Here is a 27662-nt window from a genome sequence, read left to right on the forward strand (position 1 = left end):
CGACTAAGAGCTCCTTGGCAAAAAGATTCAAAATAATTAGGACTATTTTGAGGAAGTGTATATTGGCTACGGCGTCTCAAGATGGACAAACAGTAGTATTGATGATTTTTTCCCTCATTTTTCAAACAAAGGTCTTTTAAAGGAGTATTCAAGCACACTCGTTCAGTTTGCCTAGCGGCCGAACCAAAGCATGCTGAAGGCTTAAGGGCATTGAGTCTTATCATGGGCTGTGGAGGGTGGAAGGAACTCAAGCATGAAACCAGAACAACATAATCCAGACTGTGAACCAGCAGTCTGTGTCAGTGTCTGTTCCTGTGTTCAAAGCCGTTATCAGAGTTACTGCATTGGAAATCATGTATACTATCAAGTCATTCAATAACTGTGCTGGCGTGATGGAAGGTAGAGGGGTTTCATGGAAAAGGGTAATGTGATTACTCTCTGATCTTGCTCATTAAAACTCATGGGGATCTACATAATCACTACATGGGAATAGTTCAATCCCTCAGAGATGATGACCGTGGATGGCCTATATCACTGTTCTCATTACCATGGTACACACAGACAATATACCTCTTTGTCTGGATCCCATTGTTTCCAGAACATTCTTTAGCTAAAAGAAATGATGTAATCCAAGCCTAAAGCAGAAATAGGTCAGGGACTGTTAATGTGATGTTAATTAACATGAATGGAGAATTGTGGCTGGTTGGAGAGTTGGTGGGGGGTAAATTGTGAAGCAGGCATATATCTGAGAACCAGCAAGGAGGCTCCGCCATGCTTTATCCATGGTGAACCCCTACTGTACTCCCTGTCTAGATCCCGATTACACCCTAATTGGCCAAGACACTCCAGGTTAGACAGGTGTAACAGTACTCTTCTTGCGTTGTGTGCAATCAATCATCGACATGAACTCCAACTTGTAGCACCAGTCATGGAGATTTATTCTGATAGAAACAGCACAAAATTGCACGTCATGCAATGCACGGCTCACCATCCAACTCTGCACTCATGCACTGTACAAAATATACCCCCCCCCCTCCCCTCCACCTGACACTGTAAGTTGCTAGCCAGCATTAGCTGGAATTCTCTATAACAAAATGCACAACAAATGTGCACAAAAACACTGCATCTTGTGTGATGTTCTAATAACATTTACAAACAAATGTATATAAATTGTACATTCAAATCATCACTTGTAAGTATAAAAATCACTTTTGACGTACAGTGCTTTGCAACCAACAATTTACCGCTGGTTTGGTGTTTTTTCACTGGGACGATTCTAACTGAAACATCCTCCCTTGTAAGCAAGCCACGCAAACCAGCCAATAAGATGCCATGTTGAGTAGGTGAAGGCAAGACAAAACTAAAACCAAAAACCCATTGGCTTAACATTAAAGTGGCAAGGGGAACCACCAATATAACCCTGTTACACAGGCAATGCTGCATGGGTATCCAGGCAACCTCTCCTTCATTCCATCCTAAAGACACACCCTCCACCCTCTCCAGCCAGGCGAGAATCGTTTTCCAGGCTCAGCATTTACACGAACCAACGCCCCCTGAATTCTCATCCCACACACACCAGCAACGGGAGTCTTTGCCCCAGGCTCGCCACCCCACTTCCCTTTAATGAGGCTCTTCATGGGCTGTGGTTCCAGAGAATACCCTGCATTTCGTGCCAAACCTCACTGACAACAGCAGAGCACAGGGTTCCCAGGAAAAAGACAAAAATCTCATAAAACACACCTCTCTCTCTCTCTCATACAAAGCTGAAACTCACATGCTGCACGACATCCTCCCAAGACAACATCACTGAGAGCTCCACAGACAGCTACAGTATCAGTCCTCCCACAACTGCTGACAATTACACAACTCATTTCACCAACTGTGACGTGTTCAAACCACAAAAATAACTTCAGAACGGATTTCACAGAACTCACTGGGAAAATGTACAGAAAAGCTTCTGCTAACACAACCAGGTATGGCTGCATCCCGGTGGTATCCATATGATGTTAAACAGTCATATCTTGGAATTCCTTTCTGAGACCATGCCAGAAGTAGTACTGTGATGTGTTGTACCGGTGAGTGCCAAGCCTATGAGGATCAGAAGGCCTTTTCCCGAAAACGCATCGTCAGGCTTGATAAATGACTTGACATTCTTTAGCAGGCAGCCGTAATCTCAATGTTTAGCAGAGAGCGGTCCTCCCAGATGAATGTGGGCAGCTGGTTAATGAACAGATCCTCCTCCCACAGCAGGAAAAGGCCACGGCATCCCACACCAGCCTCACACAGGAGATTGATTTCTAGGCAGACAGCTACTGTCACAACTTCCAGTAGCATCCAACATTGACAAGACCCCAAATGACAGGAAAGGCAGAAATTCTGAAGGTCTGGAGAAAACGACTACATTGTCAGACATATATATAGCATGTTCAGGCGGAGGTGTGTAATGGGAATTTTAATGTTTGTGCTTATAACTAATTTCTGTGTTCTATTCATGTGCTGTTCTATAAACCAATTTCTGTGTTCATGCAAGTGGTTGACTGAACAAATCCGCCTCTTATCAGTAGCTGCAATTTGGAAGTACGCCCAGACGTTGTTTTGAGAACGAACAAACGATATCTCCGTTTCCAGGTCTCAGCTTAGAGAGAAGCCTCGTGAGGTGTTGGTCTGTCACGTTATGAAACAGTATTATGAAACAAAACAGTAATGATTCATTAATTATGCTAAATCATGCAAATATAACTTGTTTGTTTATAGTCGTACATAAGACAACTGCTGGGACAGCCCAGGAAGAGCTTCTGACAGAAATGTGTTCTATGGTGCATTGAGTTAGTTGGAACCTCTCCAGCGCACTGATAATAAACAATGATTCATTTAAGATTGACTTTGAGTGTCCATGTGTAAGACTTTTTCCACAACAGATTTTTTCCACAACAGATGTTTGTAGCATAGAACATTGTTTGAGAGCAAGAGAGGTAACCAAAGCCATAGCATCAATAGACCTGTGTTACAAACGCTTTATAATGGAAAATAGTTTTTCATCATGCAAAAAAAGACCTTCCTTTGTGCCACCAAATAACAGAATCTTGTCACCATGTGAGCTTGAGTGAATCTAAAATCTGAAAAGAAAATGCTGACATGGAGAAGATGGATGTGGGTTCCCAAGACCTTCAATGTGTTTATGGTGGCCAGTGTGGCCAAGTTCTTTTCAGATCATTGTCCCACAACACAAAAGCAGGTTTTCATTGAATTTGGCAACACTGCTGTTCTATGGTGTGCTAGTAAGAGGGCAAAGCATATGTTCGTGTTAAATACAGTGCCTTTAGAAAGTATTCATACCCCTTGACTTATTCCACATGTTCTTGTTATAGCCTGAATTCAAAAAGGATTAAATTGCACTTTTTTCACAACCATCTACACACAATACCCCATAATGACAAAGTGAAAACATGTTTTTATATATACAGTTGAAGTAGGAAGTTTACATACACTTAGGTTGGAGTCATTAAAACTTGTTTTTCAACCACTCCACAAATTTCTTGTTAACAAACTATAGTTTTGGCAATTTGGTTAGGACATCTACTTTGTGCATGACACAAGTCATTTTTCCAACAATTGTTTACAGACAGATTATTTCACTTGTAATTCACTGTATCACAATTCCAGTGGGTCAGAAGTTTACATACACTATGTTGACTGTGCCTTTAAACAGCTTGGGAAATTCCAGAAAATGATGTCATGGCTATAGAAGCTTCTGATAGGCTAATTGACATAATTTGAGTCAATTGGAGGTGTACCTGTGGATGTATTTCATGGCCAACTTCAAACTCAGTGGCTCTTTGCTTGACATCATGGGAAAATCAAACGAAATCAGCCAAGACCTCAGAAAAAGAAGTGTAGACCTCCACAAGTCTGGTTCATCCTTGGGAGCAATTTCTAAACGCCTGAAGGTACCACATTCATCTGTACAAACAATAGAACGCAAGTATAAACACCATGGGACCACGCAGCCGTCATTCCGCTCAGGAAGGAGATGCGTTCTGTCTCTTAGAAATTAACGTACTTTGGTGCGAAAAGTGCAAATCAATCCCAGAACAACAGCAAAGGACCTTGTGAAGATGCTGGAGGAAACAGGTACAAAAGTATCCATGTCCACAGTAAAACGAGTCCTATATCGACATAACTTGAAAGGCCGCTCAGCAAAGAAGAAGCCACTGCTCCAAAACCACCATAAAAAAGCCAGACTACAGTTTGCAACTGCACATGGCTCAAAGATCGTACTTTTTGGAGAAATGTCTTCTGGTCTGATGAAACAAAAATAGAACTGTTTGGCCATAATGACCATCATTTTGTTTGGAGGAAAAAATGATGCCATCTATTTTGTGAAGTGCACCAGTCCCTCCTGCAGCAAAGCACCCCCACAACATGATGCTGCCACCCCCGTGCTTCACGGTTGGGATGGTGTTCTTTGGCTTGCAAGCCTCCCCCAAACAGTTCTATTTTTGTTTGTTTGTTAAACAATTGTTGGAAAAATGACTTGTGTCATGCACAAAGTACATGTCCTAACCAACTTGCCAAAACTATAGTTTGTCAACAAGACATTTGTGGAGTGGTTGAAAAACGACCTAAGTGTATGTAAACTTCCGACTTGAACTGTATATATTTTTAAATATCTCATTTACATAAGTATTCACACCACTGAGTCAATACATGTTAGAATCACCTTTGGCAGTGTTTACAGCTGTGAGTCTTTCTAGGAAAATCTCTAAGAACTTTGCACACTTGGATTGTACAATATTTGCCCATTATTATTTTCAGAATTCTTCAAGCTCTGTCAAATTGGTTGTTGATCATTTCTAGACAAGTAACTCTAACTCAGCCACTCAGGAACATTCACTGTCTTTCTGGTAAGCAACTCCAGTGTATATTTGGCCTTGTGTTTTAGGTTATGTCCCGCTGAAAGGTAAATGAATCTCCCAGTGTCTGGTGGAAAGCAGACTGAAGCACGTTTTCCTCTATGAATTGGTCCTGTGCTTAGCACCATTCAGTTTATTTTTTATCCTAAAAAACTCCCCAGTCCTTAACGATTACAAGCGTTCCCATAACATGATGCAGCCACCACTATTAGACATTTTGAAAAACATAATTCCAATTTTATATTATTGGGTATTGTGTGTAGATCAGTGACACAAATTCTCAATTGAATCAATTTTAAACTCAGGATGTAACATAACATGTGAAAAAAGTCAAGGGGTGTAAATACTTTCTGTAAGTGCATATAGAAGAGATAGTACAGTACTGAAGGGGTAAGCTAAACTTGTCTTTTTGAAAATGTACTTACAATATGAAGGATGAATGTCTAATAGTCTTCAAATTGGGATGTTATCAGCAGAAATAAAGAGATCCCATCTAAAAATGTCTACCACATCTGTGGATTGAAAATACCCAAAGGACTTCTAAGAGCCACAAAAAAAATAGAAGTGCATTACAAACCAACAAAAGTGACAGCATTTCAGACTTCTTAATGGAGCAAAAGAGAAACTGTCATTATTCTGTAAATTATGATGTGCTACTATTATAATTAGAAAATTCACAAGCTCCCGTCGATCACCTGAAGGAAACTCAGTGTGCTGTGATGGAGATATCTTGACTTGACACTTTTAACAATGCAGAAGAAAATAGTCCACTCAGTCAAGCGACACAGAAATTCACATTTCCAATGCTGTGCATATAAGGAAAAAAGTTACCACATGATTCAAAATAGATTAATCAAAGTGAATAGGGTTTAGGAATCAAAGTGTTATTATCTAGTTATTTACAGCCGTTTACATGTTGTTCAATTCATCTCTGCAAATCAGTTGGATTGCACACTGATAAATAACATTAATGTCTATCATTTGACATGTTTATGAACAATTCACCAATACTAGTCAGCCATCCATTTTCCTCCATGTATTACAGATGAACAGATAACAGCAGACAACCTTTTCTGGGGGCTTCAGTTTCTTCTACCATTTGGACACATTCAGCTTACTGCCTACTACGAGAGGAGAGGACTGTGTTCATCATGCTGTCTTACACAGGACAGGTTTGCCAGGTGCGAGGTCATTAAATCAACAAGCGTAGCTAAGGCCAAGATTTAACATTACATTACATTTAAGTCATTTAGCAGACGCTCTTATCCAGAGCGACTTACAAATTGGTGCATTCACCTTATGATATCCAGTGGAACAACCACTTTACAATAGTGCATCTAAATCTTTTAAGGGGGGGGTTAGAAGGATTACTTTATCCTATCCTAGGTATTCCTTAAAGAGGTGGGGTTTCAGGTGTCTCCGGAAGGTGGTGATTGACTCCGCTGTCCTGGCGTCGTGAGGGAGCTTGTTCCACCATTGGGGTGCCTGAGCAGCGAACAGTTTTGACTGGGCTGAGCGGGAACTGTGAGAGCCTTAATTTAATTTAAGAGCCTTAATTCAAATGATAGTGTTAATAGAAAGGTGCAGGAGCCAGAGCACACATGTGGCGAATGACAACAGCCATTTGAATCACTGGAATAAACAGGAATGATCAGACCATTTGGTGGAATCAGTAGCTAACAATGATAACAACCCATAATACATGCCTGTCTTAGCACGGCTCATTTCAGTGTGTCAGAGAGCCCACATGCTGCTGATAGACTTCACAGTCCTACAACGTCACTGGTCAGTGAAAATGGCTCTAGGGTGTCATAACAGGGTGTGGCAGCCTGGTCACTCTCTTGCCACCCCCATATTCGGAAGAGTCCCTGGCTACACTCCGGCCTATTTATCAATGCAGGGCTGTGGTTCCTATGGCAACAGTGGCAAGCTTGGCTCAGCCGGGGAGGTAACGCTAGAGCTGGTGTGGCCAAGCCGAGAGCTGTGCCATGACATACAACCACGTAATACTAATGCTGTAGCTTAGTTAGCGACCCGAGACCGCAGAGCAGGAGTCAACTGGGCAACAAGTAGCGACAGAAAAGGTGCTGTGTTGAGAATACTTCTCGGCTGTAGGATAGGATACAGAGAGGATACAGATGACAGCATTAAAGCATTGAAAGTGTGGTTCAAGCTTGTGTTTCACAAGATTTAGGTGACAACTCAGCAGAGTTTAACCATGACAGTCTCATTAATGAGAAATCAAAACATATTTTCAGGACAAGGTGGACTAGTGAATCTACTGAATCTTGGGTTATCTGTAGCCTGGCTACGGTGGTAGTACATCCTGAGTAATGCCAGTGTCAGTAATGGCCTTCTGCCTGATAGGCTGGTGAGGGGAAAACACTGCTGGTGCTGAGTTTTAACAAGTGCTGTCTGAGAGGACCATAAATCAGATTGTTCAGAGCTGCCTGGTTGCCTTGCCTGCCTTCTGTCAACGCCAAATCTGAGGTATCAGGGAGCAGAGTGGAACAGCCAGGCTGGGTGGGAGGGAGAGCTCTGCAACAACAGTAAACAACTGTCCGAAAACAACCGAAATGTGTTCAGGTGTCAGGACACTGACAATTCCAAGGCAACAGACAAATGGATGTGGCCTAAGGTAAAAATGGTTTCTTCCCTGAGTGAGCAACACAGCATAAAGCATACTAGAGTTGTGTTTCTGGAGGGGTGTTCATTTCCTGGAGTGCTGTGAAAGACTGACTGGTTTGGAGGAGCAGGATACAGCTGGTTGATGTGCATCTCTAAGGGGGAGCTTTGTGCATTCTCTGGCTGCATTCCTCTAATAGCCCCCTCAACTTCACTATGGACCTCTCCAGGACTTCACTTGACTCACGGCACAGAGAGAATTGCCTCTGTGATGCTCAGGGCATTCAGAAATAGTTTGTAGCAATTGAAGTCTGTGGCTTCAAAGCTGCTCTCCAAGACAAGGGCCTTATAGGTAAACTTGCTTTTCATTGTGCAAACCCGTTTCATATATTGCTTCGCAAAACAAATCCGAGTCTAGGGACATTAAGAGGCTGTGGAGAACAAAAGGATATCCCCTGGTCAGGATGTCACGGGGAGATGGTGCATGACTACTGTGGAACAGAAGGTAGAGGACCATACCAAACAATCACAGCGAGGCCCCTGGCCACACTGGTGCTGAATGATGAATGTTGCTGTCATAGAAAGTATCCAGATAATCATCTTCAGCTCAGGGGGTTAAATGGCATCCAGAAAGCATGGCCACAACACAGGTAATAAGATTCACATTGCTTGGAGAAGACATGGCCAACTCATCTATTTCCCCCTCTGGGTCTGGTATTGTTTCCAAGCAGAACAGTAGGATCATAAACAACGATGACTATTAGGGCTGAGCTTTAGTGTGAGCGATGCTGTAAAATGTTAAAACACTGAAGCCTCCTTCAAACCTCTCCCTTTCACAACACTCTCCTCCACTATCCCTTGCTTTCTCATTAACCTTGACTAATTTCTCTCTCTCTCTCTACCCTTACACTCTCTCGCCCTCTTCTGCGGTACCAGCTGCAGTCTCCTCATGATTAGCAGAGTAGTTTTGCTCCGGGCAGTGACTAGTCTGCAGACGTATCAGTCAGGTGATACAGACCGCGTAGTTAGTATGTTATTACATCTTATGACTGCCTGGTATGGCAACTGCTCTGCCTCCGGCCGCAAGGCACTATAGAAGGTAGTACGTACGGCCCAGTACATCACTGGGGCCAAGCTTCCTGCCATCCAGGACCTCTAAAAATGGTCAAAGACTCCAGCCACCCTAGTCATAGACTGTTCTCTCTGCTACCACACGGCAAGCGGTACCGGAGCGCCAAGTCTAGGTCCAAGAGGCTTCTAGGTCCCCCCCCCCCACACACACAAACACACCACTGCCACTCTCTGTTGTCATCTATGCATAGTCACTTTAATTAACTCTACCTACAGTGAGGGAAAAAAGTATTTGATCCCCTGCTGATTTTGTACGTTTGCCCACTGACAATAGAAATGTTCAGTTTATAATTTTAATGGTAGGTTTATTTGAACAGTGAGAGACAGAATAACAACAAAAAAATCCAGAAAAACGCATGCCAAAATTTTTATAAATTGATTTGCATTTTAATGAGGGAAATAAGTATTTGACCCCTCTGCAAAACATGACTTAGTACTTGGTGGCAAAACCCTTGTTGGCAATCACAGAGGTCAGACGTTTCTTGTAGTTGGCCACCAGGTTTGCACACATCTCAGGAGGGATTTTGTCCCACTCCTCTTTGCAGATCTTCTCCAAGTCATTAAGGTTTCGAGGCTGACGTTTGGCAACTCGAACCTTCAGCTCCCTCCACAGATTTTCTATGGGATTAAGGTCTGGAGACTCCAGGACCTTAATGTGCTTCTTCTTGAGCCACTCCTTTGTTACCTTGGCCGTGTGTTTTGGGTCATTGTCATGCTGGAATACCCATCCACAACCCATTTTCAATGCCCTGGCTGAGGGAAGGAGGTTCTCACCCAAGATTTGACGGTACATGGCCCTGTCCATCGTCCCTTTGATGCGGTGAAGTTGTCCTGTCCCCTTAGCAGAAAAACACCCTCAAAGCATAATGTTTCCACCTCCATGTTTGACGGTGGGGATGGTGTTCTTAGGGTCATGGGCAGCATTCCTCCTCCTCCAAACATGGCGAGTTGAGTTGATGCCAAAGAGCTCCATTTTGGTCTCATCTGACCACAACACTTTCACCCAGTTGTCCTCTGAATCATTCAGATGTTCATTGGCAAACTTCAGACGGGCATGTATATGTGCTTTCTTGAGCAGGGGGACCTTGCGGGCGCTGCAGGATTTCAGTCCTTCACGGTGTAGTGTGTTACCAATTGTTTTCTTGGTGACTATAGTCCCAGCTGCCTTGAGATCATTGACAAGATCCTCTCGTGTAGTTCTGGGCTGATTCCTCACCGTTCTCATGATCATTGCAACTCCACGAGGTGAGATCTTGCATGGAGCCCCAGGCCGAGGCATCGTGACAGTTCTTTTGTGTTTCTTCCATTTGCGAATAATCGCACCAACTGTTGTCACCTTCTCACAAAGCTGCTTGGCGATGGTCTTGTAGCCCATTCCAGCCTTGTGTAGGTCTACAATCTTGTCCCTGACATCCATGGAGAGCTCTTTGGTCTTGGCCATGGTGGAGAGTTTGGAATCTGATTGATTGATTGCTTCTGTGTACAGGTGTCTTTTATACTCCCTTTAAGAGTGTGCTCCTAATCTCAGCTCGTTACCTGTATAAAAGACACCTGGGAGCCAGAAATCTTTCTGATCGAGAGGGGGTCAAATACTTATTTCCCTCATTAAAATGCAAATCAATTTATAACATTTTTGACATGTGTTTTTTGGATTTTTTTGTTGTTATTCTGTCTCTCACTGTTCAAATAAACCTACCATTAAAATTATACACTGATCCTTTCTTTGTCAGTGGGCAAACGTACAAAATCAGCAGGGGATCAAATACTTTTTTCCCTCACTGTACATGTACATACTACCTCAACTTACTGGTGCCACCGCACATTGACTCTGTACTGGAACCCCCCTGTATATATTGCTATTTTTTACTGCTGCTCTTTAATTACTTGTTATTTTTATCTCTTATTCTTATCCGTATTTTTTGAAACTGCACTGTTGGTTAGGGGCTCGTAAGTAAGCATTTCACAGTAAGGTCTACACCTGTTGTATTCGGCGCATGTGACCAATACAATTTGATTTGATTTGAGTATGGAGCAGCAGGTACTAATCTCCCTGACTTTCAACACTTTTCCATGCTGTGACGGCATAAGGCAGAACACACCTTCACATCCAAAACATGACTCTCTGTGTGGTGGAGGCTTCCAGATAGAGAACATGTGTTCCGAAGAGCCCTCTTGGGGGAGACGTGAACAGCAGGCTGGTAGTAATCAAAGCACTCAAGTGACAGATCTCAATTCATCACACATCACATTATGTCTCCTGATGGAAAGGGACCATATGAATACAGTAGGTCAGTCATATCTCTCTGACCAACTCAGGCCTGCACTATTGTTGCACACGAGGAGTAATATCATTGTCAATATTATTACAAGTGCAGTACATACAGTCCCCAGAGTAAAATGATTGTAGGTTTAGTCAACACTCTGAAAGCCTGTAAGTCAAAAATCCGCAAAATGTTTCTAATGGACAGATCTAAGATAGGGAAGCCTTTGAGAAAAGTCCATTTACCAACTCAAAATTATTTCCTAATTACAAATCTTGATTGGGAAAAAAATTATAACTTATTACAGTATGCCATATCAGTGTGATACATCTGTAATTAGGGATTTCAATTCCTCAATCACTTTCTTTCCTATTCTGGTGTGAGCATTTAAAGGCGCCATCCATCTTGGCATGACTTTGCAGAACGCTGTGGATAGATCAACTTCTGAAACCATGACAACCATGCAGAATAGTGGGGAGTCAGTCTGTCACTTTCCCACCACAAGCCTGATAGGATCAAAAGGAAAAACAAGAAACCAAGATCCCAGAAATGTTACATGTGCAGAAAAAGCTTATTTCTCTGAAATGTTTTGGACAAATTTGTTTACATCCCTGTTATTGAACATTTCCCCCTTGCCAAGATAATCCATCTACCTGACAGGTGTGGCATATCAAGAAGCTGATTAAACAGCATGATCATTACACAGGTGCATCTTGTGCCGGGGACAATAAAAGACCACTCTAAAATGTGCAGTTTTGTCACAACACAATGCCACAGATGTCTCAAGCTTTGAGGGAGTGCACAATTGGTATGCTGACTGCAGGAATGTCCACCAGAGCTGTTGCCAGATAATTTAATGTTCATTTCTCTACCATAAGCCACTTCCAATGTCGTTTTAGAGTATTTGGCAGTACGCCCAACTGGCCTCACAACTGCAAACCACGTGTAACCATGCCAGCCCAGGACCTTCACATCCGGCTTCTTCACCTGCGGGATTGTCTGAGACCAGCCACCCGGACAACTGATGAAACTGAGGAGAATTAATATCTGTAATAAAGCCCTTTTGTGGGGGAAAACATTCTGATTGGCTGGACCTGGCTTCCCAGTGGGTGGGCCTATGCCCTCCCAGGCCCACCCATGCCTGTGCCCCTGCCCAGTCATGTTAAATCTATAGATTAGGGCCTAATGTATTTATTTCAATTGACTGATTTCCTTTTATGAATTGTAACTCAGTAAAATGGTTGAAATTGTTGTGTGTTGCGTTTTTTTCTTTTGTGTTATTGACTGTACGTTTGTTTATGTGTAACTCTGTGGTGTTGTTTTTGTCGCACTGCTTTGCTTTTTCTTGGCCAGGTCGCAGTTGTAAATGAGAACTGGTTCTCAACTGGCCTACTGGTTAAATAAAGATGAAATAAAATAAATCAAAATAATTTTGTTCAGTATAAAATAAATCTTGTCCTCTATTCATTGCTTGCGATCTTCAAGCAAGTCAGAGGTGGCTGTTCAACAATGGCTGTTTTCTGAACACAAGGGAGCCCATATATTAAATATCCTCTTGTTAACTTCTCTAGGGTAGGGGGCAGTATTTTGACGTCCGGATGAAAGGCATGCCTGTTGTAAACTGCCTGCTACTCAGGCTCAGAAGGTAGGATATGCATATTATTAGTATATTTGGATAGAAAACACTCTGAAGTTTCTAAAACTGTTCGAATGATGTCTGTGAGTATAACAGAACTCATATGGCAGGCAAAAACCTGAGAAAAATCCAACCAGGAAGTGTGGAAATCTGAGGTTTGTAGTTTTTCAAGTGATTGCCTATACAGTATAGTGACCTGGGGTTCATTTTGCACTTCCTAAGGCTTCCACTAGATGTCAACAGTCTTTAGAATGTTGTTTCATGCTTCTACTGTGAATAGGGAGAGAATAAGAGCTCCTGGAAGTAGACGACTGAGAAAATGACATGAGCTCAGAGGCGCACGCTCACGTGAGAGTTAGCTGTGTTCCTTTTCTTTTTTGAAGACAAAGGTCTTGTCCGGTTGGAATATTACTGAAGATTTATGATAAAAACATCCTAAAGATTGATGCTATACATCGTTTGACATGTTTCTGCGAACGTAAATATAACTTTTTTTGACTTTTCGTCGTGACATTTTGCGCACGCTTCCTGCATTTGGAGTAGTGGACTAAACGCGCAAACAAAAAGGAGGTTTTTGGACATAAATGATGGACTTTATCGAACAAAACAAACATTTATTCTGGAACTGGGATTCCTGGGAGTGCATTCCGATGAAGATCATCAAAGGTAAGTGAATATTTATAATGTAATTTTTTTGTCATTTCTGTTGACTCCAAAATGGCGGGTACTGTATGGCTTGTTTTGATATCTGAGCGCTGTACTCAGATTATTGTAAAATTTGCTTTCGTCGGTAAAGCTTTTCTGAAATCTGACACAGCGGTTGCATTAAGGAGAAGTGTATCTATAATTCTTTGAATAACTGTTGAATATTTTATCAACGTTTATGATGAGTATTTCTGTAAATTGATGTGCTCATTCACCGGAAGTTCTGGGAGGCAAAACATTTCTGAACATTACACGCCAATGTAAAATGGGGTTTTTGGATATAAATATGAACTTTATCGAGCAAAACATACATGTGTTGTGTAACATGAAGTCCTATGAGTGCCATCTGATGAAGATCATCAAAGGTTAGTGATTAATTTTAGCTGTATTTCTGGTTTTTGTGACGCCTCTCCTTGCTTGGAAAATGGCTGTGTGGTTTTTCTTGTCTCGGCGCTGTCCTAACATAATCTAATGTTATGCTTTCGCCGTAAAGCCTTTTTGAAATCGGACAATGTGGTTGGATTAACGAGAAGTGTATCTTTAAAATGGGATATAATAATTGTATGTTTGAGAAATTTGAATTATGAGATTTTTGTTGTTTTGAATTTGTCGCCCTGCTATTTCACTGGCTGTTGAATAGTGTGTCCCGCAGATGAGACTCTAGCGTCCCACATACCCCAGAGATTAACAGTACACTCGTAGAAAAAAAGGTGCTATCTAAAACCAATAAGGGTTCTTCGGCTGTCTCCATAGGATAACCCTTTGAAGAACGCTTTATTGTTCCAGGTAGAACCCTTTTGGTTCCAGGTAGAACCCTTTCCAATGAGGGTTCTACATGGAACCCAAAAGAGTTCTACCTGGAAACAAAATGGGTTCTCCTATGGGTACAGCTGAAGAACCCTTTTGGAACCATTTTTTTCTAAGAGTGTACTGTACAGAATCATGTACCAAACCTGGACTGCTGAACACTCACTACATTTCTAATAAACTTCATTTTCTGAGTTTCTATAGTTTTTTAAAGGTCTTCATGAACATTCTCTGATTACAGGCAAAATTCACTTCTTAAAGAATGTTGGGCACATTGACTAGAAGCCAAGATCAAAGAGGGAGTGAATAAGTATCTATGCCATCCTTCTGAGAGACAACACTGTGAGTCATCTGGTGAGCACAGGGTCATCGTTCAAATAAGAAAAAGTGTATCGAATAAAACATATAGTCCCTACTGTTCAAACAGGCTTTCCTCGCACTCCCCTCTCTGCTGGAAAGGCCAATTATTTTGCAACTTCAAAACCGGAATGACGCAAGAACATGTTTGCAGGCAGCAATTTCAGCTCCAAAATGAAGCAAAGAAAGGATGGTATTTATTTTTATCGTCTAGTGCACACAACCAAAACATTACTTCTGCTTTTAACCTAACCCCTCTGAATCAGAGAGGTCGGCTCTGTGATTTGAACTGGCCGCCTGACCAACACAATGTAATTCAATCAAATCACATGACACACTGTATCTCCTTGACTGTTTCTACTCAAATAACAACATGTCAGCCTTACAAGAGAAACTATTCACATTTCCTGGAATGGATAAATGTGACTAAACACCTCCCTCTGCAACTGGATCCTGGACTTCTTGACGGGCCGCCCTCAGGTGGTGAGGGTAGGTAGCAACGCATCTGCCACGCTGATCCTCAACACTGGAGCCTCCCAGGGGTGCGTGCTCAGTCCCCTCCTGTACTCCCTGTTCACCCACGACTGCTTGGCCAGGCACGACTCCAACACCATCATTAAGTTTGCAGACGACAAAACAGTGGTAGGCCTGATCACCGACAACGATGAGACAGCCTATAGGGAGGAGGTCAGAGACCTGGCCGGGTGGTGCCAGAATAACAACCTATCCCTCAACGTAACCAAGACTAAGGAGATGATTGTGGACTACAAGAAAAGGAGGACCGAGCACGCCCCCATTCTCATCAACAGGGCTGTAGTGGAGCAGGTTGAGAGCTTCAAGTTCCTTGGTGTCCACATCACCAACAAACTACAATGGTCCAAACACACCAAGACAGTCGTGAAGAGGGCACGACAAAGCCTATTCCCCCTCAGGAAACCAAAAAGATTTGGCATGGGTCCTGAGATCCTCAAAAGGTTCTACAGCTGCAACATCGAGAGCATCCTGACTGGTTGCATCACTGCCTGGTACGGCTATTGCTCAAAATCCGAGCACCAGACACTACAGAGGGTAGTGCATATGGCCCAGTACATCACTGGGGCTATGCGGCCTGCCATCCAGGACCTCTACACCAGGCGGTGTCAGAGGAAGGCCCAAAAAATTGTCAAAGACCCCAGCCACCCCAGTCATAGATTATTATGGCAAGCGGTACCGGAGTGCCAAGTCTAGGACAAAAAGGCTTCTCAACAGTTTTTACCCCCAAGCCATAAGACTCCTGAACAGGTAACCAAATGGCTTCCCGGACTATTTGCACTGTGTGCCCCCTCCCCCAACCCCTCTTTTACGCTGCTGCTACTCTCTGTTTATCATATATGCATAGTCACTTTAACTATACATTCATGTACATACTACCTCAATTGGTCCGACCAACCAGTGCCCCCGCACATTGGCTAACCGGGCTATCTGAATTGTGTCTCACCACCCGCCAACCCCTCTTTTACGCTATTGTTACTCTCTGTTCATCATATATGCATAGTCACTTTAACCATATCTACATGTACATACTACCTCAATCAGCCCGACTAACCGGTGTCTGTATGTAGCCTCGCTACTTTTATAGCCTCGCTACTGTTATTTTTCACTGTCTTTTTACTGTTGTTTTTATTTCTTTGCTTACCTATTGTTCACCTAATACCTTTTTTGCACTATTGGTTAGAGCCTGTAAGTAAGCATTTCACTGTAAGGTCTACACCTGTTGTATTCAGCGCATGTGACAAATAAACTTTGATTTGATTTGAAATGTACAGTAATGTCTTAGACATTGGATAGGAAGGACAGAAATAATTCAATTTGTCTATTCATTTTTTCACTTGAGACAGATTTAGGTGAATATCTGTATATATACTGTATATCTGTATAAAGAAATATAACTGAGTGGAGGTAAACACCAGTAATATGAATGGAGAGGAAAAGCTCCGGAAAGCTTTTCACTATTCTATAAGCAGGGGATCTTGTGAATAATTAAACCACCAATCATCTACCTCATAGCAGCAGGAGTGTAGTCTCAATAAATGACTCTATGACCCTCCGTGCAGAGCTGCCTGCTAACCACTAGCAGTTCCACTATCAAGTCCGCAGAAATAGCAGAATGTGTGAAACACCCAAATGTCACATTTGTGTTTCTTTACTAACAGAGTTGGTGACAGTGTAGAAACAGAAAGAGGAAGACACCCAGAGAGATGCACTGGCAGAGATGGAGAGGAGAGATTGATGTATGGATTTCATGTGGGCGTGAATGTGAATGTCGCATAACTGCAGCCATCAAAACCAGCAACCGAGCTCAACGGCCCACCTGCCATCTGCGGGCCGAACCAACGTCCACTAACAACAGTGACAATCAACAGACGACACTCCATCCAAGATGTTTCCATACCAACTTCTCTAAAACTTCCCTACCCATCTGTGTTTCCTTAGTGACCGTGTGGATCATTCCCAGATTGTAGACCTGCCAGTCAAAGACATCATGTCAGATGTGTTCAGGGAAATGTCCCTGCCCACCAGCTGTCCCCTTACCTCCTCCAGTGCCCACAGGGAGTCCACCACAGGTTTGATCTTCTTCTGGTTGTAGAGGGAGAAGAGTTTCTCCACCACCGTTTTCACCTGCCCACACCTGCCCTGCTTGAACAGGAGGTTGAGCAGCGAGAATCCAGCAATGACCTTGTTCTCCTCGTAGAGTTTAATAGGGTTCACCTTCTCAACCTGCCACCACTGGGGAGTCAAACCAGAGACACACACATCACTTACCCCAATAACTCATTTGTGCTTCATTGTAAGTAATGAATGTTCGATAAATATTAAACAGACTGTTCCATTCTGTAAACTCAGTGACAGACTCAGCATTTCTAACTCACAGATTTTGCAAGGCTGAAGAAACTCTTTGTTTCCCCAGTCACCATGTTTGATGAGCCTGAAAACACAAAAACAAAGACACAAGCTTATAGAGAGAGACAGGGTGGTGGTGTTAACTGTTGGGCTGAAGTGATGGGTGAACCGTAAAGAGCCGTGAGGTGAAGAGAGGTGATTGTGGGGGAGGAGTGGTTGCCTCCTTTAGATCTGGCAGAGCGTGCCCTGGCACAGCTAATGAACTCTGTTCACCGTCATGTTATAAATTGATTCATGCCGCACTAGTGTTACAACTCCACGACTGTCATACTGACAGAAACACTAATTATACGTTATTTGAAACCCAAGAAGGCTCTTGTAATTAAACAATTCAGATGTGGATAAAAGCCAGTAAAATATATTCAGGTGTCATTTTTAATCCATTTGAATTAAACTACATTTCGCACTGAATCACAACGCACGCCTGGTTTTCAATGAGGTTCAAGCGGTCGCTTAAATTCTGTCCAGATTGACTATTGAGTAGATGGAGGGATATTACCTCGAAATAATAGGACCATCTGTATTCTAAGTGTCCTTAGACGAGGTGAAAGTCTGAAGAGCTTGAGCCTATATCTTACAAGAAACTTAAAAAATATTTGTGGTCTAAGCTATGTCATAGGAAACAGTGCCTTCAGAAAGTATTCACACCAGTTGACTTTTTCCACATTTTGTTGTGTTACAGCCTGAAATTAAAATAGATAAAATTACGATTTTTCGTCACTGTCCTAAACACAATAAAGTACCCCATAACGTCAAAGTAAAATGTAATTTTTTTTAAATGTATTTCGTAATGAAAAGCTGAAATGTTATGGGTATGCTTGTAATCGTTAAGGACTGGGGAGTTTTCCAGAATACAAAAGAAACAGAATGGAGCTAAGCACAGGCAAATCCTACAGGAAAACCTGGTTCCACCAGACAATGGGAGATGAATTCACCTTTCAGCAGGACAATAATCTAAAACACAAGGCCAAATCTACACTGAAGTTGCTTACCAAGAAGACAGTGTATATTTCTGAATGGCCAAGTTACCGTTTTGACTTAAATCTGCTTGAAAATCTATGGGAAGACTTGAAAATGGTTGTCTTGTAATGATCAACAACCAATTTTTTTAAGATTAATGGGTACATATTGTACAATCCAGGTTTGCAAAGCTCTTAACAGACTTACCCAGAAAGACTCACAGTTGTAATTGCTGCCAAATGTGATTCTAACATATATTGACTCAGGAGTGTGAATACTTATGTTAATTAGATAATTCTGTATTTCATTTTGAATAAATTTGCTAACATAAAAAAAAAAATATTAAAAAAGGACTTTGTCATTGTGGGGTATTGGGTGTAGATGGGTGAGAAAAAAAATATATTTAATCAATTTTGAATTCAGGCTGTAAAACAACAAGATATGAAATGAGTCGAGATGTATGAATACTTCTTGAAGGCACTGTATATGTATAGCACAAGTACAATGGTGCCTAACCTATATACAATACCTGTCAGTAAGTTTGAAATGTTGTAAATGAAAAATGTCACTCAAGATACTTCATCATTCACACCACATATCTCAAGAGTCTTATGTGCGATACTGGTGGCACAATGTAGCAAATTTATGAGTCGCATCCTGATAGGACACCAACCGTAGAGGATGTAGGTTCCCAGAGGCCTCAGCAGACCGAGGCCTTTACCAGTGTTCTCCCCAGACAGACAGTCCAGGACGATGTCCACTCCCTCTGGAGAGATCCTACCAAATACAGGAAATTCAATTAACAAGAATCAACATGTTCCTCATTTACAGACAGCCTCAACTGCAGGCTTCATAAGAAGCCTGTCAATCTATTAGTCATTCAATGTTTAGCTCAGATTTCAATAGTTACATTTATATATTTTTATCAAATACTAAACAATCCAGTTTATTGACATTTCGATCAGCCTTTTGTTCAATCAAATTCCACTCTTGATTTCAAGTGATACAGTATTAAAAGACCTATAAGCATTGGACAGGTTAGCCATCGGTGTGATTTTTCATGGCATGACTCACTTAAGAGCACCAATGTGAAAGAAAGAATGAGAGCAATGTTCTGATCAAGGGGTCCTAATGCCTTCCTTTCTGCCTGGTGGCCTGCCCGCCTGCTTGGCTAAACTGCTCGGGGGTCTTATGATGCCCATGGCCTTGCATACTGTAAAAGGGGCGACTTAAGACCAATTTAATTTTGCTTTGCTCTTGATCCTGAAAGGAATGTGGGGCCACAGAGATGAAAGGCTTATTAATCTGCCTCTCCTCCCTCTGATATGGCTGTATTTACTACCATTGTGATATGCAGGCAGACAGTATTCTCCCTCTGTCAATAAGTACTGAGAGGGAACCAAGGATTAGGCTCCTTAAGAAAGGAACTCAAGAGGAAAGCTTGGTTGAATGTATGCATTTATAAAGCACTTCAGAATAAATTCAGAATGTGATTATCAGATGGACATGCTTTAAGCCTCCTGACTGCATGACTCACCTCAAACTCTATTCCTATTAGACAGTAGACATGAAGTTGGCCTTGGCATAGAGGGTTCTTTTCTGATTGTCTCCTATTGAGGAGGCAGCATCCCTATGGATTGCACTGATTGCCAATCAAACATGATAATTAGTGATGGGTGACAAAATCCATACATTTACATATCGGGATTTTATTTTTGACGATATATCATATCGTTTTGACAATATCGCAATATTATTTTTGCGCTAGTTGTCTGTACCTGCACCAAAACTCCAGTTTTTTCCCTCCAGAGATTGTTCTCCATCTTCTTTTTAAATAGGGAGCCAATTTGTTTTAAGCACTTTTATTTCCATGTCTAATCAAAACTCGTTTTGTCATGGCTCTCACTTGTCCCTCTGCAACAGACATATGGTGAGTAATATGTTTGGAACAGACAAGACAACGACATGCAGTGTGATCTGAATGGGCATAGTATTTATGAGGCATCAGGGCGCTTTCCTGATTGGCCCAGCTGTTCCACGTCCCCAGCAGACAGCCTGTTGCAGGTTGCCTTCAGAGAGCCTCTGAGCACTCTGCCCCACACACTGCCGTTGCTCTCGGAGACGAGCTGCGTGTTGCCATGGGGACCGCAGCCACACACGTCCAAATATGGCATCAACTAACATCTGCATCCTCCCTGAGCTCTACATGCCCTGTGTTCTACGTTATCACATTATCATTGGCAATTCATATGTACATATCAAATTGCACATTATAAACCAAAAGAGATTCTTAGTAATTATGTGAAATTATATCTAAACATATTTTAATAAACCTGTAAGATCCAATGAAATTACACATTTGCTAACAAATTAGTCTTATTCATAACAATTGTGCAGAACAATTACCGCTGCAGCTCTATGTTTCGAAGAAAGATTTTAGCCCAATAATTGTTATTGTAGAACAAAAAACAAACCTTACTTTTTAACTTCTTGTACATAATCAATGTTTCTGTCGAAGAGGTGGGTCACAGAGTCCTTGATGGCTTCATGTTTGAAAGATGAGGCCGTTCCAAACACAGTGACGCTGGGTATAGTGGAGCACAGCTGAGCCACAGCTTGACCCTGAAAAACACCACACAATCCCAGTCAGACTCTCCAAGACACTATTACACAAAGCCAATCCAGACAATGACATTTCCACAGGTTATGCATCACAGCTTTACCAACCATAATCCATATTTGATATGAAAAATAATTAGGTAAAGACAGTAAATGTTTTCTTGTCCATCTCCACTACAGTATGGTACTACATACGTGAATTAAACAACAGAGTTATACCCTATTGTGTGCATCAGTCTGAAATCTGAGCAGTCGCTCTACTGTTGTTCATGAATTACAGTCTGTAGGAGCATCTCTAGAGTATAGTTACGTTTAATTATTAAAGCTGGGAATCACTAACAGTGCTTTGGCTAAAGGGAAATGTGCTACATGAGCCTGATAATTCAATGTCTTGTAAAACAAAACAAAAAAAAGTCTGAAGAGTCTGTGTGCATATATACTGTAACCAGCACAGCCCAGACACGCTTTATCTTCAACCACAGTTACATCTTTCCTAGATGTCATTTTTTCAGCCACATCTCACCATCATCTTCAATCATGAATACAGCATTATGTAAAACAGCATCTGAGCTGTCTGATAATAGCCACAGGCTGTTACCCTCAAGAGCCACCAGAGCTACACACCTTGGCGGTATCTATAGTAACATCACTGACATCATTTTCAGATGCTGTGTTTTTCTTTCCACCTCCTTTCGGGAGTTGACTTACCACACCCCCTCCTGCTGAGTGGACCAATACTGACATCCCCTCTCGGAGATTGGCAACCTCAAACAGCATCATGTAGGCAGCCACGAAGTTCATGGAGAAGGCCGCTGCCTCAGGAAAAGTCATATCATCAGGCATGTTATAGACGTAATCCAGCGGTGTGCAAACCACCTCTGCCCAGGCGTTGTAATTTACAAAAGCCATAACCCGGTCTCCTATCTGGAGAGAGGAAAGGGTAAGCTATAAAATATGATAAATGCTAATTTTGGAGGTGACATGGTTACAAGTTTGTTTTAGAAATGCACCAAACCTCACATGTTACTCTGACCAATGAATTTCAAAATATCAACATTAACCATTTCAAACTGTAACACAAATCAATATTTTGGGGGGTAAAAATGCAAAGTGAGATCAATATAAACTCAGCAAAAAAGGAAACGTCCTCTCACTGTCAACTGCGTTTATTTTCAGCAAACTTAACATGTGTAAATATTTGTATGAACATAACAATATTCAACAACTGAGACATAAACTGAACAAGTTCCACAGACATGTGACTAACAGAAATGGAATAATGTGTCCCTGAACAAAGGGGGGGTCAAAATCAAAAGTAACAGTCAGTATCTGGTGTGGACACCAGCTGCATTAGGTACTGCAGTGCATCTCCTCCTCATGGACTGCACCAGATTTGCCAGTTCTTGCTGTGAGATGTTACCCCACTCTTCCACCAAGGCACTTGCAAGTTCCCAGACATTTCTTGGGGGAATGGCCCTAGCCCTCACCCTCCGATCCAACAGGTCCCAGACGTGCTCAATGGGATTGAGATCCGGGCTCTTCGCTGGCCATGGCAGAACACTGACATTCCTGTCTTGCAGGAAATCTTGCACAGAACGAGCAGTATGGCTGGTGGTATTGTCATGCTGGAGGGTCATGTCAGGATTAGCCTGCAGGAAGGGTACCACATGAGGGAGGAGGATGTCTTCCCTGTAACGCACAGCGTTGAGATTGCCTGCAATAACAACAAGTTCAGTCCGATGATGCTGTGACACACCACCCCAGACCATGACGGACCCTCCACCTCCAAATCGAGTCCACTCCAGAGTACAGGCCTCGGTGTAACGCTCATTCCTTCGACTATAAATGTGAATCCGACCATCACCCCTGGTGAGACAAAACCGCAACTCGTCAGTGAATAGCACTTTTTGCCAGTCCTGTCTGGTCCAGCGACGGTGGGTTTGTGCCATAGGCGACGTTGTTGCCGGTGATGTCTGGTGAGGACCTGCCTTACAACAGGCCTACAAGCCCTCAGTCCAGCCTCTCTCAGCCTATTGCGGACAGTCTGAGCACTGATGGAGGAATTGTGCATTCCTGGTGTAACTCGGGCAGCTGTTGTTGCCATCCTGTACCTGTCCCGCAGGTGTGATGTTCGGATGTACCGATCCTGTGCAGATGTTGTTGCACGTGGTCTGCCACTGCGAGGAAAATCAGCTGTCCGTCCTGTCTCCCTGTAGCACTGTCTTAGGCTTCTCACAGTACGTGCATTGCAATTTATTGCCGTGGCCACATCTGCAGTCCTCATGCCTCCTTGCAGCATGCCTAAGGCACGTTCACACAGATGAGCAGGGACCCTGGGCATCTTTCTTTTGGTGTTTATCAGAGTCAGTAGAAAGGCCTCTTTAGTGTCCTAAGTTGTCATAACTGTGACCTTAATTGCCTACCGTCTGTAAGCTGTTATTGTCTTAATGGCCGTTCCATTGGTGCATGTTCATTAACTGTTTATGGTTCATTGAAGTATGGGAAACAGTGTTTAAACCCTTTACAATGAAGATCTGTGAAGTTATTTGGATTTTTACTAATTATCTTTGAAAGACAGGGTCCTGAAAAAGGGACATTTCTTTTTTTGCTGAGTTTAGTTGTGCTACTAATCCACGACATAATATCTGTAACATACTGTGATCTAGATTCACTGACCTCAAATCCCTTTGTGTTTTCTCCCATCGCCTCCACTATTCCAGAACATTCAAATCCAGGGACAAGTGGAGTTTTCGGAGGACTGTCAATATTACCTTGACGCACCATAAGATCCAGGAAGTTCAAGCCACTGCAACAGTAAATGTCTCATTGATATTAACCTCACAATCAAGCAAAGTTATTTATTTTTAACTTAAGGGATTGGAGAAGACACAATATTGCATGATGGACATTTTCACTATTTGATAAATGTTACTTAGACTTAAAATATGTTAATAAATAAATGCCTGAGCAGTCATAAGCACAACACAAGCTGTTTGATATCTACAAACCCATGCTTGAATTCCAGACTATTAAAAAGGGCTACAGTTCCAAGGCCATGGTGATTCACATGTACTGAACAATAAATAGCCAATCTGTGATAGAGCATATCTGTAACAGGCTCTTCCTTTTATGGAAAAATTGCTTCTCACTTGTTGAAGGTATAGTTTGTGTATTTCAATATTATCAACAAAACAATATTGTTGGACTAAAGATAATTATCCAATCCCTCATCAGAATCTACTTACTAAATGCCAAGTAGGCGATCATAAGAGAATAGAGCACAAATACCACAAGTGTAGGACTTTGCATGAGCCAGTTGTAATGAGAAAATCCATTTCAACTGGCTTGAGGTATTTACAGTAACTATTCCCCCTTCTGCCATAGCCAATAAAAGCTCATTAAGATGATCAGTCAAAAACAAGCCAAGCAAACACCTTTATCAAGCCAAATTTTTATTAATTCCAACATTACAGGTGTTTTTGCTTTTCATTTGCATGACTGCTCCACAGACAGTCCTTATTCATCATCTACTACAGACAGTGAAACATCAAAGGACATGCGGCTTCATGAATGCAATGAGTCCTTTTCTCGTGTCACTTTTACAAACTACACAGGTCGAGTTTAACCTACTTTAATTCAAGGTCTATTCATGGCTCGCCCATACTGAATCAGAATCTGCAACATGTTGCAATACACTTATGAATGTGGTAACTTCGCATCATTTATATTTTAAGATTATATAGGCAGGCATCAATGTAACAATTAATCAACAGTTTAATATGCAACGTTTACCATGCTTTGACGCGAATTTTCACTTCTCCCTCCTGTGGCTCAGGCATCGCCTTCTTGGTTACCCGGAGTTTGTTGAGACCCCCGAAACCGGACAGTATTACGGCTCGCATTTCTTTGGCATCTCCTGCAGATACTACAGTTTCTGTTTCTTTTGCTCCATTTGTCTCTATCATGTGCTCAGTTTCCTCAGTCGTCTCCGTTCCTTCTTTAGCCATGTCGGTGGGCTTCATGGGGCTGGAAGGGGATGCTCGAGATTGTAACTGGTCCTTCCTTCCTCCTTCCAAGTTCAGAATGCGCAGTATGAGCCGAATCAGTTCTCTTTTGGAAGAGGGAGAGGCTATTCCGACAAAAGATGTTTATAAATCTTGGATTGCTGATGTTGTGTATTGGCAATAAGAGAATTTGAAGCCACCACTCGGCCATATTGCCACTCCTCAATTACATGTTTCAAGGACAACATTACATACATTTAAGTATTGTTGTGTTGTAGTGGAGACAGTAACATTATTAATCTCTAAAAAATAAACTTTAAGTATTTAAAAATATATCTTTTATTCGTTTTTTTACGTTTAGCGCACATAGTATAATTTAAAGTTTGCATTAAGTTGTCTGTAATATAATAAATGTGGCAAAAACGAATGTAGCCATTAATACATGTATTTCTGTAGCTTCCAAAATACTTGTTTTACACCGGTGGGGAAGTGCCAAGATGGAGGTACAGAAACTTAAACTTAGCGCCCCCTTAATGTCATCTAGTGTATATATATAAATCATTAACATGGACACGCCTGGTGCCCAAATTGATCACGTACGTCGTGCAGTTGAGAGTCGAGTGGAGACGAAAGGCTTCGGTTCAGTCAGTCGTCCTGATGAGCCTAGTTTATGCTGACTCGGTGGCAAAACAGCAGCATTCAATTGGCACTAATTAAAACTTGTAAAATAAAGTGATGTTTATTTCAATGGACGAGTGGGAAAAAACTTATAGTATTGGTCACCATCTGGAAGTCAGCTAACGTAACAAGGCCGTGTGAATGACCAGTACAACGGTTTTGTATCGAGGTGCTCCCCCACTGGGCAGTAGTTGCTTCACGGGCCAGTTGTATCACACGTCGCTAACGCGGTGAATTTGTTCCATCCCACGTGATTATATTTAGAGTAGGATAGCAGCCTACACGATAAAAAAACGTCAAATATTGGTAGTAACCATTTAGATGTCACCGTGCTACAGTCTACTGCCCAATGGGGAACTTTCTGCTGCAAAGCTGGCAACGCAACAACACGTCATTCAGTAAGGAGAGAAGTAGGTAGCTAGATAGTGTCGCAATATCAGGCCAGGCTGGCAGCTAAGGTACATTCATTGTAGTGATTTTCACCGAAAATGTGGCCTACAGCTACGGCATTAACGTCAACATTTTTGTAAACATTTATAAATAATACATTTGTAAAAATAACAATTATTCCTGTACACATATGATTCTGATAATGAAATGGTGTTCTGTGGGTGTCACTGAGTAGGCTGATACCCCGTTTCATGGGTGCACAATCCATAGGTAAGGCTGTACAATGAATATACAGTACCAGTCAAAAGTTTGGACATATCTACTCATTCAAGGGTTTTCTTTATTTTTACTATTTTCTACATTGTAGAATAATAGTGAAGACATCAAAACTATGAAATAACACATATGAAATCATGTAGTAACCAAACAAGTGTTAAACAAATCAAAATATATTTTATATTTGAGATTCTTCAAAGTTGTCACCCTTTGCCTTGATGACAGCTTTGCACACTCCTGGCACTTGTTGGCTACTTTTCTTTCACTCTTACGGTCCAACTCATTCCAAACCTTCTCAATTGGGTTGAGGTCAGGTGAATGTGGAGGCCAGGTCATCTGATGCAGCACCATCACTCTCCTTCTTGGTCAAATAATCCTTACACAGCCTGGAGGTGTGTTTTGGGTCATTGTCCTGTTGAAAAACAAATGATAGTCCCACTAATCGCAAACCAGATAGGATGGCGTATCACTGCAGAATGCTGTGGCAGCCATGTTGGTTAAGTGTGCCTTGAATGCTAAATAAATCACTGACAGTGTCACAAGCAAAGCACCACCACACTATCACACCTCCTCCTCCATGCTTCACGGTGGGAACCACACATGCCGAGATTATCCGTTCACCTACTCTGCGTCTCACCAAGACATGGCAGTTGGAACCAAAAATCTCAAATTTGGACTCATCAGACCAAAGGACAGATTTCCACTGGTCTAATGTCCATTGCTCGTGTTTCTTGGCCCAAGCAAGTCACTTCTTATTATTGGTGTCCTTTGGTAGTGGTTTCTTTGCAGCAATTCAACCATGAATACCTGATTCACACATTCTCCTCTGAACAGTTAATGTTGAGATGTGTCTGGAACTCTGTGAAGCATTTATATGGGCTGCAATCTGAGGTGCAGTTAACTCTAATGAACTTAACCTCTGCAGCAGAAGTAACTCTAGGTCTTCCTTTCCTGTGGTGGTCCTCATGAGAGCCAGTTTCATCATAGCGCTTGATTGCTTTTGTAACGGCACTTGAATAACTTTCAAAGTTCTTGACATTTTCCGGATTGACAGACCATCATGTCTTAAAGTTATGATGGACTGTCGTTTCTCTTTGCTTATTTGAGCTGTTCTTAACATAATATGGACTTGGTACCACCCATACCTTGTCACAACACAACTGATTGGCTCAAAAACATTAAGGAAGGAAATACCACAAATTAACTTACAACAAGGCACACCTGTTAATTTAAATGCATTCCAGGTGACTACCCCATGAAGCTGCTTGAGAGAATGCCAAGAGTGTGCAAAGCTGTCATCAAGGCAAAGGGTGGCTAATTTGAAGAATCTCAAATGCATAATATATTTTCATTTGTTTAA

The 27662-nt window shown here is 42.0% G+C and overlaps 1 protein-coding gene across 1 annotated transcript in view; it reads right to left on the bottom strand.

Annotated features, from left to right (window-relative positions):
* The window catches only part of LOC106587190 (synaptic vesicle membrane protein VAT-1 homolog-like), a 33565-nt gene extending 8376 nt beyond the window's left edge, over window positions 1-25189 (bottom strand). The window contains exons 1-7 of the mRNA XM_014175287.2: window positions 24747-25189; window positions 23631-23760; window positions 21663-21878; window positions 20815-20957; window positions 19009-19112; window positions 17345-17400; window positions 17007-17201 (exon numbers count right to left, since the gene is read on the bottom strand). Of these exons, the coding sequence (XP_014030762.1) occupies window positions 17007-17201; window positions 17345-17400; window positions 19009-19112; window positions 20815-20957; window positions 21663-21878; window positions 23631-23760; window positions 24747-24976 (1074 nt within the window). The 5' untranslated portion in view covers window positions 24977-25189. The remainder of the gene's footprint in view (window positions 1-17006; window positions 17202-17344; window positions 17401-19008; window positions 19113-20814; window positions 20958-21662; window positions 21879-23630; window positions 23761-24746) is intronic.
* Window positions 25190-27662: the final 2473 nt, after the last annotated feature.

Source organism: Salmo salar, chromosome ssa26, assembly GCF_905237065.1.
Source record: "Salmo salar chromosome ssa26, Ssal_v3.1, whole genome shotgun sequence".
In the NCBI taxonomy this organism is placed as follows: domain Eukaryota; kingdom Metazoa; phylum Chordata; class Actinopteri; order Salmoniformes; family Salmonidae; genus Salmo; species Salmo salar.